This window comes from Bos grunniens, chromosome 24, assembly GCF_055505025.1.
Source record: "Bos grunniens cultivar Pamir isolate PY7600 chromosome 24, Bosgru_T2T1.0, whole genome shotgun sequence".
In the NCBI taxonomy this organism is placed as follows: domain Eukaryota; kingdom Metazoa; phylum Chordata; class Mammalia; order Artiodactyla; family Bovidae; genus Bos; species Bos grunniens.
The window spans coordinates 27,203,486-27,216,371 of record NC_141188.1 but is presented as its reverse complement, the minus strand read 5'-3'; the positions used below and the strand labels follow the sequence as shown (position 1 = coordinate 27,216,371).

Here is a 12,886-nt window from a genome sequence, read left to right as displayed (position 1 = left end):
AGGAAGCAGGAAATGTGGGTTTAATCCCTGGGTCAGGAAGATCCCTTGGAGAAAGAAATGACTACCCACTCCAGTATTCTTGCCTGGGAAATCCCATGGACAGAGGAGCCTGGTGGGCTACAGTCTCAGTTCAGTCGCTTAGTTGTGTCCGACTTTTTGTGACCCCATGGACTGAAGTACACTAGGCTTCCCTGTCCATCACCAACTCGACAGTCTGTGTGGTGGGCTACAGTCTATGGGGTGGGCTACAGTCTATGGGGTTGCAAAGAGTCAGACATGACTTAGCAACTAAACAACACCAGCTCTATCCTATCACCTCAGACTCAGCCATTCCCACTCAACCATGTTCACAGGAACCTCTACCCAGGGGAGATGCAGCATTTTTGACAATCTAAATATCCATCAGTAAGAGAATGGTAAAAGTAAAACAACTCACGGTACATGGAGGAATGTCCATGATGAGGTACTAAATGAAAAATCAAGGGACAGAATGTGATGTATAGTATTGGGTTGGCCATGAAGTTTGTTTCAGGTTTTCCATAAGCTATTGCAGAAAAAAACCTGAACAAACTTTTTGGCTATCCTAGTATAATTCCATTTTTATGGGAAAAAAAAAGGTTGTTAACAATGCATTTTCTAAAACATGAGTGGAAAACTGGGAGGCTGTTTTACATTTTTACATTATAAACTTTAATATTGTTTTAATGTTTTGATACATAATTAATTTTTTTAATTATAGAAGAATTTTTCCACTCAAAACAAAGGAAAAAAATCAGTGACCTAGTGCTAACCAGTGTAAATATTTTGAAGTAAAATGCAAGTTATATAGAGCAATAAAATGAGTAAAATGGTAAACTTAGTATAAAAATCATCTCTGACCTTAAAATACTAGGTCATTTCATTTTAATACTGCATTAAAATTTTCCTTGGATAAAATATATATTCATCTATTAAAGCCCAACTGAAAACTTATGGATTAGTTTTCTGCCTAGTTTTTGATAAACCAGAGATGGGCCATTTAATCCTTTAACTTCATTCTTAAAACAATAAATTCATTAACTGACACTTTCACTAGTTTTAGTTAAGGTGATATCAACAGGTTACTGATAATTTTGTCTTAAAGCGTTAGTGATTCATTTTTAAATTATAAGCCACCACAGAAAAATAAGACTTCATTTTCAGTGAGAAACATTTCTTGACTTGCCGTGTTAATTGTAATTTGCCCATTTGTAAGGTCACTAAATTATTCTAGCCTTTTTAAGTCTTCCCTCTGGGAGATCTTTCCTTGCTGATAAAAAACCAACAAAACAAAACTGCTTTACTGGTTTGGAAACAAGCTCTTCAGGTAGATAGTATTTGTTCCAGAGTACATATTTTCTCTTTGAAAATGAAACCTGTGCGTGCGTGCCAAGTCGCTTTAGTCATGTCCAGCTCTTTGTAACCGTATGGACTGTAGCCCACCAGACTCCCCTGTCCATGGGATTCTCCAAGTAAGAATACTGGAGTGGGTTGCCGTGCCCTCCTCCAGGGGATGTTCCTGACCCAGAGACTGAACCTGTTTTTCTCTTATGTCTCCTACATTGGCAGGTGGCTTCTTTACCACTAGCGCCACCTGGGAAGTCCAAAGCCTATATTAAGGCCATATCAAAAAGTATGAAATAATTTATACCTTGGAATTGGCACAGCTTTCTTTCAACTTCTAGTACATTTTATGATTCCATACTAATGTTTTACTAATTTTTTGGCAACATTTTATTGCTTTAGGCCTTACATTCAAGAAATGAAAGCAAGTTGCTTCCTAAACACATTCACCCAGTGAGACAAAAGCGTGCTTGGATCACAGCCCCTGTGGCCCTCCGGGAGGGAGAGGACCTGTCCAGGAAGAATCCGATTGCCAAGGTACTGTCTAAAGAGGAAAAGGAAGTACATGCACGAAATGTGGTCTGAGATCATCCATGTTCACTGTAAAATTTTAGGAATGTTACATGATGTACTGACTGAACTTTTTAATATTCTAGATGTCACCTTGAAGATCCACTTTCCTATTCTAGAAGATGCAGCATTAGTGGTGAACATGTATTTAATGGAGGGCTTTGATTCAACTGGGCTTTCCTGGTAGCTCAGCTGGTAAAGAATGCGCCTGCAATGCAGGAGACCCTGGTTCGATTCCTGGGATAGGAAAATCTGCTACGGAAGGGATAGGGTACTACTCCAGTATTCTTGGGCTTCCCTGGTGGCTCAGCTTGAAAAGAATCTGCCTGCAGTGAGGGAGACCTGGGTTTGATCCCTGGGTTGGAAAGATCCCCTGGAGAAGGGAACAGCTACCCACTCCAGTATTCTGGCCTGGAGAAGTCCATGGAGAAGTCCAGGGGATCTCAAAGAGTTGGACATGATTGAGTGACTTTCACTGTTTGATTCAACTAAGAGTGGACTCAGGCACTAGTTAAATCCTTGTTTAACAGAGTGTTAACAGCGCTTAAAAGGAGCTCTTATCATCTGTTTTCCCTAGCACCTACCTAGGTTCTCTGGCAGGAGCCCTGTAAATTGGACTGACAAAAAATAATTAACAAGAGAAAAACAAGCTTAGTAATGTGTCTGTATGTGTTCTGTGCTCAGTCACTTCAATCCTGTCTGACTCTGCTGCCCTGTGGACTGTAGCCTGCCAGGCTTCTCTGTTCATGGGATTCACCAGGCAAGAATACTGGAGTGGGTTGCCATGCCCTCCTCCAGGGGATTTTTCCAGGTCCAGAGATTGAACCACATCTCTTGTGTCTCCTACATTACAGGCAGATTCTTTACCTGTTGAGCCACCTGGGAAGCCCCTAGAAACTTGTCTGTCCCGCATGAAACACGTGGGAGTGCCCAGAGATGAGTAAATCAAAGGTTTGGTTAGGATAAATGGCAACCCACTCCAGTGTTCTTGCCTGGAGAATCCCAGGGACGGGGGAGCCTGGTGGGCTGCCGTCTGTGGGGTCGCACAGAGTCCGACACGACTGAAGCGACTTAGCAACAGCAGCAGCAGCAGCAAGCTTCTTGGTTGCTCCTGCTACTGCTAAGTCGCTTCAGTCGTGTCCGACTCTGTGCGACCCCACAGACGGCAGCCCACCAGGCTCCGCCGTCCCTGGGATTCTCCAGGCAAGAACACTGGAGTGGGTTGCCATTTCCTTCTCCAATGCATTGAAAAGTGAAAGTGAAGTCGCTCAGCCGTGTCCGACTCCTGGACCCCATGGACTGCAGCCCACCAGGCTCCTCCGTCCACGGGATTTTCCAGGCAAGAATACTGGAGTGGGGTGCCATTGCCTTCTTCGAAGCTACTTAGTAGAAGGACAATAAATTTTTAGAAAAGTGACAAGACAGACAAGAAAGACCTCGAATCCCCGGGGGCAGCTACCTGGGAAGGCAAATAGATGGGCAATAATACTAGAAAAAGCTAGTTAGTCGGGTTTGTTTTGTAGATTCTCCTGGTCCTGTCTCCAGGCTGATAGGGATCTAAACTCCCCTCCAGTGATTAACTTTTTTGTCCTTGCTGTCGAGAGGGGGTAGAAAAGGCACCTTTACACACTCACGTCCTGCTCTTAGGCAAGTGAGGCTTCCCAGGTGGCTCTGTGGTAAGGAACCCACCTGCCAGTGCAGGAGATGTAAGAGACACTAGTTCAGTTCATGAGTCGGGAAGATCCCCTGGAGAAGGGCATGGCGACCCACTCCACTATTCTCACCTGAGAAATTCCAGGAAAAAGGAGCCTGGCGGGCTGCAATCTATGGGGTCGCAAGAGTCAGACACGACTTAATGACTAAACCACAACAGTCTTAGGCAGGTAGGGGGAGGACAGAGAGTTTTTCCTGTATCTGCTTCTTCTCAATCGCTTTCAGCTTGAAACTATTATATCAGAGTCACGCATTCTGCTGCCCTACCCATGAAAGTAGTTTTCAAAATGAAAAGAAACTGCTATCTAACTCATCTTGCCTGAAACAGTCTGGGTTTATGGCCATTGTCCTGACCTAATTATTAATAACTCCCCTTTCAACTCTCTAAAAGCCCTATTGTTTTGATAAATAATATGGTAGTTCCATTCATTTGTATCTCAGATTTAGCACGTGTAAAGTCTGAACCCTTGCTTTTTCCGAAAGCTGTTCTCCCTAAGTTCTATCCGTTTCAGTAAATGGTACTATAATTTTGTTCAGTATTTTCAAAACTGTAGCAGGTACTGTCAGTTCTATGCCAAAAGTGTATTCTGAATCTGCCCACTTCTCTCCACTGCCATGCTCCTCGTGCCTGTCAGTGTCAGCTCTGACCTGTGTTGCTGAAAGCACCCTGACCTGGTCTCCCTGCCTTCACTCTTGCCTGCCCCTCCCCCACCACAGTCCATTCTCCAGAAAGCAGCCAACGTGGTCTTCTGAACTAAAATTTTCATCCCCTTCGTGAGGCCCTTTCAACAGCTGTCCACTGCAGTGGAAGAAACACACTCCTCACCTCTGCCAACAAGAGCTCTCAGGATTTGTTGACTTTGACCTCCTCTCTGACCCCAGCTCCTATCAGCCTTCATCCCATACTCTGCCACCTCCCTAAGCTGACACAAGCCCAAAGCCCATGCCAGCCTCCCACCCTTTCGTTGTTTAGTCGCTCAGTTGTGTCAGAGTCTTTACGACCCCATGGACTGCAGCACTCCAGGCTTCCCTGTCCTTCACTATCTCACAGAGTTTGCTCAAACTCATGTCCATTGAGTCGGTGATGCCATCCAACCATCTCACCCTCTGTCTTCCCCTTCTCCTGCCCTCAATCTTGCCCAGCATCAGGGTCTTTTCCAATGAGTCAGCTCTTCTCATCAGGTGGCCAAAGTATTAGAGCTTTAGCATCAGTCCTTAGCACTTGCTGTTCCCTCTGCCTGGAACCCCTCCCCATAGGTATTTGCAGTATCTCACAGCATAAAGCCTCTGGCCAAGAATTCCCTTCCCGGCTTCACCCCATCTCAATCCCCTCACTTCATTCAGTTCGGTTTATAGCTCATTCACCTCCAGGTGGAGAAGGCAATGGCAACCCACTCCAGTACTCTTGCCTGGAAAATCCCATGGACGTAGGAGCCTGGTAGGCTGCAAGTCCATGGGGTCTCGAAGAGTCGGAAACGACTGAACAACTTCACTTTCACTTTTCACTTTCACTTTTCACTTTCATGCATTGGAGAAGGAAATGGCAACCCACTGCAGTGTTCTTGCCTGGAGAAGCCCAGGGACAGGGAAACCTGGTGGGCTGCCGTCTGTGGGATCACACAGAGTCGGACACGACTGAAGCAACTTAGCAGCAGCAGCAGCAGCACCTCCAGGACACTATGTCATAAGTTGCTTGCTTGTTGTCTGGTTCCCTCAGTACAGTGTGAGCTCCCTGAGGGCAGGGGCTTGGTCCTCAGGACTCACAGCTTGTGCACACCCTGTGCCCCGAGCAGAGCCAACATCCTGTAAACATTTGTGTGAATGAATAAATGTTCATAGGGAAGTGGTACTTTCATCTTTCCAACCTTATAAACAGCACACACAACAAGCTCCTTTTAAAAAAGAGCAGCCAGAAACAGAAGACACTTTCCTTTTTCCAGCAGTATATTATTTTGATAAAAGCCCTCTTAAATCTAAATGTTTGATTATGGCTTTACATAAAGTGAGTGAAAGTGGCTTAGTCGTGTCCGACTCTATGCAGCCCCAAGGACAGTAGTCTGCCAGTCTCCTCTGTCCATAGGATTTCCCAGGCAAGCATACTGGAGTGGGTAGCCATTCCCTTCTCCAGGGATCAAGCCTGGGTCTCTTGCATTGCAAGCAGATTCTTTACAGTCTGAGCCTCCAGTGAAGCCCATGACTTTACATAATAGTTTGTATACAAGCAGTTAAGCTTTCTGGTTTGCTTAGTGCTAGTTTGATGAGATACCTGAGTTATTCACTCATTCTTTCAATAGGTTTCCCTAAAATACATGGCGTTCAGTAAGCATTAGCTATTCTTCTTACTAATTTTAATTATAAAAGTTGTTAAGAGTAAAATTTACATAAAAAGCAAAACATTCTGTTGTAGTTCCCCAACTTTATAGATTCTTTATCTAAAAGTAATACTGTCAACAGCTTAGTATCTTCCATATCTTTTGAAATCCATAAGTATGTATATACTTACATACTCCTATGTGCATACATGTGTATATGCAAACCAACTGCTAGGTCCACACACAGTTTGATTTTATTTCTAACATAAGTGAAATTATATATATAGTCAGCACATAAAGATCTACAATATTCTCTATAAATACTGATGTATGTGTATACACATACACATGGGTTGTGTGTGTATATGCATGTACTTGGCAAAAAAAAAAAAGAGAGAAACACAGAGAAAGGGAAAGACAGACAGAGGCACAGTGAAAAGTGATCACCGGACTGCCTCAGGGTCCCCATTCCTCCAGGAGCAGAGCAGGCATGGCAGGAGGTTGGAGCCGCATCTCATTCTCAGCAGCACCCTCAGCCCCAGAGCATGTTGGGAATCCTGTGGGAAGCATGTGTAGCTAATTCTGAGATTTCAGGACGAATTCTGGCGGGGTAGAGGTGGGTGATGGCTTCAGTGATGTCTGAAAAGAGAAATTGAGGATCCAGCAGGGGGCGACAGAGATACACTTACCGATGAAGAGTTAGAGATACCAGAAATGGGAAACAAACAAGTTAGAGATACAAATAGAGCTCTTTCTAGAGGAGGAAGGTGTTAACTACAGAAGTACCCCAGGTTAGAAACACTAATCTGCAGGAACATTCCAAGTAGGCGAAGCGCTTGACTATTTTAACCCTCTTGTGAAAGGATGCCTTACTCATACCTTCCTGATGATCGGAGTTATAAAGGTGGTTTTGAGTCTGCAAATGTTACCTTACCTAAATTTAAAATCCACTCTTACCAAGATGTACCCCCCTAATGATATCTTAATTTCATAACAACCCTAAGAGGTAGGCAGAAGTGTCCGTTCACATTGCAGGTAAGAACACTGAAGCGTGGAGAGTAGGTAACCATTAGCATCACACCTAGTGTAGCTGTGACACGATTAGACCCGGGTGCTCTGACCCCAGCACCTCTGCTCTGGATCACCTGTGTCCTCCCACCTCCCTCCTTTCAACATCCAACAGCTTCAGAGCGAAATTTTCAATTAAAAACGATTACCTGTGTGTTAGCGTTTAACTTGAAGCATTCCTCTCTTATTTTTATGTTAGATACACTCTGATCTTGCAGAAGAAAAAAAACTAAAAATTACATACAAATACACTGGAAAGGGGATCACGGAGCCGCCTTTTGGTGTGTTTGTCTTTAATAAAGACACCGGAGAACTGAACGTTACCACCATTCTAGATCGAGAAGAAACGCCATTTTTTCTGGTAAGAACAATTGTACATTTTATTATTTTTTTGAAATTGTGCTACTTGAATGACCTCAGCCTAAATGCCTTCTATTATGTATGTCCTGATTCCAGGTAACTGGTTACGCTTTGGATGAAAGAGGAAAAAACTTAGAGAAACCAATAGAACTCAGAATTAAAGTTCTTGACATCAATGACAATGAGCCAGTGTTCACACAGGATGTCTTTGTTGGGTCTGTTGAAGAGCTAAGTGCAGCAAGTAAGAGTTTATTGTTTTTATGAATGAGTACCCAAGATCATTCTGTGCCCAGCATGTCACTGAACACTGAAACCTCTGTCTTAGTGGAGGCTGAATATTACCCACAGGAAAAATAATAATAAACTGATTGATCTAGGTTTGGAAGTGATTTTTTGTTGTAAGTTTTTTTACCCTCAAAACAGATGTGGTAGATTGATGTGATAGGTTAGATCTATGTAGCGACTTGTCAGTTTCACCCTGTGTCCGGAAAGCAGCCATAGATGCTATGTAAACAAATAGTTATGGGTGTGTTCCAGTAAAGTTTTATTCACAGAATCAGGCGGCTGGCTGGCTTGGGCCCACTGTCCGTAGTTTGCTAACCTTAGACATATTATTTCTACCTCCAGGCTTCAATGCAAGTGTTAAATGCAGCTTTCTATATGGGGGCTTGCAGGAGAAATTTCTCTTTGATCTGAATATAAAGAATAGCTATGCTTCTCCTGAATTGCTTGTATTTTAATAAGCATGTATGTGTATCTGTTCATTTTTCTTTCTTTGTATCTGTTATTAGAAATGTGATAAGCAAATCTGTGGCCCTCCTATTGCGTGTCCAGGACTTCATCTTAAAAATTGTATATACTAACCTCAGCCTCACTTTTATCTTATTTTTTCTATTCCTACCTCCATTCACATTTGCTCCCTCAAGCAATTAAATTCTTTGATCTTAGTAAACTGAATTTGATACATACCTAAAATCCTTTTTGGAACAAGCTGATATGATACATAAAATAATAACATAATGTAAGAATGCTAAAAGTTGTGTTTCATCTTGGACCCCTTCGTTTCTGCTACCAGATACACTAGTGATGAAAATCAACGCAACCGATGCAGATGAGCCCAACACTCTGAATTCTAAAATTTCCTATAGGATCGTGTCTCAGGAGCCTGCTAATTCTCCAGTGTTTTACCTAAATAAAGATACAGGAGAGATCTATACAACCAGTATTACCTTAGACAGAGAGGTAAATTGATATTTCATGTTATTCATCTTTTCTGCTCTCCTCTCCTTCCAGTTTATTCTCTCTCTAGTCTAATTTTCTGACTTTGTCTTGTGTTTCAGAATGATCCTCCTCTAGGGATGTGCTGTCTAGTATCATAGCCATCAGTCATACGTGGCCATTGGCCACTTGAAATGTGACTAGTCCCAGTTGAGATGTGCTGTAAGTGGAAAATATACACCAGATTGGGAAAACATAATATGAAAAAAAAAAAAGAATGTTGAAATATCACCTTAATATTTTTGGTTGATCACTTGTTGAATTAATAACATTTCCGATACCATGGGTTAAATGAAATTTCTTTGTTTAAAACTAGTATCAGCTGGTGTTTAAACAATCCCGTCATTACTGTAAGTAGGCATCATGGTAAAGGAAGAGGAAGATAATCAACCAGAAAACCCCCTGAATGTTTTTATAAATGAAAAGGCAAACCAATATACTTCTCCCAAAGCAAAAATAAAGCTGGTATCAACTGTCTCCTTTTACTTTTTTTTTTTTAATGATTTATTTATTTGGCCACACCATGTGGTTGGGGATCTTAGTTCCCCAACCAAGGACTGAACCCAGGCTCCAGCAGTGAAGTGCCAAGTCCTAACCACTGGACCACCAAGGAATTCCCTCTTTATTTTTTTTTTCATGTGGCTCCTGGAAATTTTTAAATTACATAAGCATTGGCCTAGGGCCTCTCCAGTCAGAATCTGTTTGCTAGAGAGTTCTAAAGCAATGTTCCTCTAAAGTGGTTCTGTAATGAAACTTTAGGAATCTTTCCTACTGCTAATACATTTTCAGAGGGAGGAGAAGAGATTGAAATAGAAGTCCTGTTTAGAGTAATAGCAGTATTTGTAAAGAGTTATTGTAAATCCCAAATTGGAGGAAAATTTGAGTTGTTTCCTAAAGGATATTTTCTCAAACATTTCATTTTTTTATTTCTAAGTCAAAGGGAACATTTTAGTTGAAAAGGGAAGACAAGATTTCATAAATGCTACACGTATAAAGATGTTAACAGCATGCATGGTAAAATCCTTAGAGTGCTGTATTGTCATCAAATATAAATCATCATCAGACACAATCAGTGTATTTTGTAATGCTTAAAAAAATTATTTAACTCTGGCCAGAGAGGAAGAGGATGTGAGTCAACATTCCTTTGATATCTTTTTTTTTTTTTTTTTTTTTGATATCTTTCTAAATGATATTGAAAGTGTTAGTTGCTCAGTTGTATCCAACTCTTTACAACCCCATGGGCTGTAGCCTGCCAGACTTCTCTGTCTGTGTGATTCTCCAGACAAGAGTACTGGAGTGGGCTGCCATTCCCTTCTCCAGGGGATCTTCCTGACCCAGGGATTGAACCTGGGTCTCCCGCATTGCAGGCACATTCTTTACCATCTGAACCACCAGGGAAGCCCTAAAGGATATTATTACTCCTAGAATTCTACTCTACCTTTTCACATAAAATGAGAATGGAAAAGTACTATTTTGAAGTAGTAGTACTATTGAAGTACTATTTTGCTAAATGTCTCTGAAACATTTAGCAGAAAAAATACTGGCTGTCACTTACTGGGTAAGCCATGTGCCCAGTGCTATTCCAAGCCTTTTACGTGGATTAATTCAGTTAATGAACCTGTGAACCCTGTGAGGCAGATCCAGTTATTATTCTCATTTTATGTAGAAGGAAACTAAGGGTCAAAGGGATAATGTGTGTCCGACATAGCTAGCATGTCAGAATTGGAACTCAGGCAACTGGTTCCAGAGTCTCTGCCATCCTGCCTTTCACTGAGCAGTTTTGCTCTGCACAGGGTCCCGGGCATGGGCGCTTGCTGCCCGGCTCCTTCTTAAACTTCAACCACACTGATGGAGCCATCAGAAGGGACCACATGGAAGAGACGGGTCCCCTTTGGAATAACATCTGAGACATTGTTCTCTAGGTCGTGTTCTCCAAGAATCTTCTCTCCCGAGGATAAAAAGTGCACCAAGTTTTGCCTTTACTGACCCAGTGTTCTTGAGGGGTTAAGTCTTCATGACAACTTCTAACCTAAAATGAAGTGTGGGCTATAAAAAACTAATTTCTAGAGTCTCATCACTTCCAGTGTAATGCTGACTACCTTTTGAAAGCACTTTTGTGCTCAGACTATTTTAAGGAGAGACTCATCTCCTGATAAATATCACCAATGATGTCATTAAGAATTTTGATGTCAACAACTGCTCTAGGCTTTTCTGCCCTTTAAAAAAAAAAAAAGCTCTGATGGCAAACAAACAGCATCTTCACAGAATTAACAGCAGGTCATGAAACTTTTTTTTAATGTTTACTTATTTATTTTTGGCTGCTCTAGGTTTTGTTGCTGTACCAGCTCTTCTCTAGTTGCAGTGAGCGGAGCTCCTCTCTAGTTGTGGTGCACAGACTGCTCACTGCGGTGGCTTCTCTTGTCGTTTAGCACAAACTGTAGGGCCCTCAGGCTTCAGTAGTTGCAGCTCCTGGGGTCTAGAGCACAGGCTCAGTAGTTGTGGCGTACAGGCTTACTTGCTCCGAGGTATGTGGGATCGTCCCAGATCAGGGATCGAACCTGTGTGTCCGGCATTGGCAGGCAGATTCTTTACCGCTGAGCCACCAGGGAAGCCCCCATGAAACTTACTTATGAATAAAATGTACTGAGGTTCATTCCCCTGATGATAAAGTGAACTCAACCCAGAAAGACAGATTTGGGAGCAATTCATTTTCACCCCAGCGGGATCTTTTTCATTGCCTTGCAGGAATACAGCAGCTACACTTTGATAGTAGAAGCAAGAGACGGCAATGGACAAATAACAGATAAACCAGTAAAACAAGCTCAAGTTCAGATTCGTATTTTGGACGTCAATGATAATATACCTGTAGTTGACAGAAACGTGGTAACTATTATTTTTATAACAAATGTGCCTACTTACATGTCAGCCATAACTAAAAATGTATCACTTATGTTTGTGTTCCATCAGAATAAAAACCTCCTGTTTGTGTTTTGCAGTATGAAGGATCAATTGAAGAAAACAAAGCCAACGTAGAGGTTTTACGCATAAAAGTCTCCGACGCAGATGAAGTAGGCTCGGATAATTGGTTAGCAAATTTTACTTTTGCATCAGGAAACGAAGGGGGTTATTTCCACATAGAAACTGATACTCAAACTAATGAAGGAATTGTGACCCTGATTAAGGTAAGGACTTAGTGTTCAAACCTGGAATGAGAGAAGTTGGTCAAGAGGAGGACACTGATGTATTTTGAGCTCCAAATATTTATTAGTACTGGTGCCACAATGTTAGAGATAGGCGCCATCCCTATTTGCCCAAGTTCTATGGTTGTGAGTGGTCACACTCTTTGTATTTCTAATGTCAGTAGTGTGAGGGTTGCATTTTGAAACAGAGTGTATAATTCTGCTTAATTGAATCAATGAAAATTAAATTGTGTTATAAGTATATGGGTCTTAAATATTTAAAACCCTGACTCCTGCAGAATTTTTTAAACAAATTTAGAGGATGGATTTTTTTTTTAAACAAAATTAAAAAGGAAGAATACCACTGTGTGTTAAATGGTTAATGATAGAATATCAAATTTTAAAATAAAATGCAAAGCTAAAGCTTTCCAAATATTTCATTAAGTCACAGACAAAAATTGATTCCAGAAGCATCCACATTTTTACAAAACTTATTATATGGTAAAGTAAGTAAACCCTAATAGAGGAATGATGATAATATAATGTATAACAGAATAGAGGAAAATTAACTTTAAGTTTCATTGTAATAATTATGGATACCATTTATCAATAGGCTACCATATGTATATAGACCACTTTTTGTAAAGCAGAGGAAAACAGAATAAGATTCAGTTCAGTTCAGTTCAGTCACTCAGTCGTGTCCGACTCTTTGCGACCCCATGAATCGCAGCACCCCAGGCCTCCCTGTCCATCACCAACTCCCGGAGCTCACCCAAACTCATGTCCATCAAGTCGGTGATGCCATCCAGCCATCTCATCCTCTGTCGTCCCCTTCTCCTCCTGCCCCCAATCCCTCCCAGCATCAGAGTCTTTTCCAATGAGTCAACTCTTTGCATGAGGTGGACAAAGTACTGGAGTTTCAGCTTTAGCATCATTCCTTCCAAAGAAATCCCAGGGTTGATCTCCTTCAGAATGGACTGGTTGGATCTCCTTGCAGTCCAAGGGACTCTCAAGAGTCTTCTCCAACACCACAGTTCAAAAGCA

General features: G+C 41.8%; 1 protein-coding gene across 2 annotated transcripts in view; it reads left to right on the top strand.

The window, feature by feature from the left end:
• DSG2 (desmoglein 2) overlaps positions 1-12,886 on the top strand; it is a 52,716-nt gene that overhangs the window by 20,766 nt on the left and 19,064 nt on the right. For both annotated transcript variants that reach the window (XM_086372882.1, XM_086372883.1), the window contains exons 3-8: positions 1,765-1,899; positions 7,225-7,386; positions 7,482-7,626; positions 8,461-8,627; positions 11,409-11,546; positions 11,660-11,845. In XM_086372882.1, the coding sequence (XP_086229008.1) occupies positions 1,765-1,899; positions 7,225-7,386; positions 7,482-7,626; positions 8,461-8,627; positions 11,409-11,546; positions 11,660-11,845 (933 nt within the window). The remainder of the gene's footprint in view (positions 1-1,764; positions 1,900-7,224; positions 7,387-7,481; positions 7,627-8,460; positions 8,628-11,408; positions 11,547-11,659; positions 11,846-12,886) is intronic.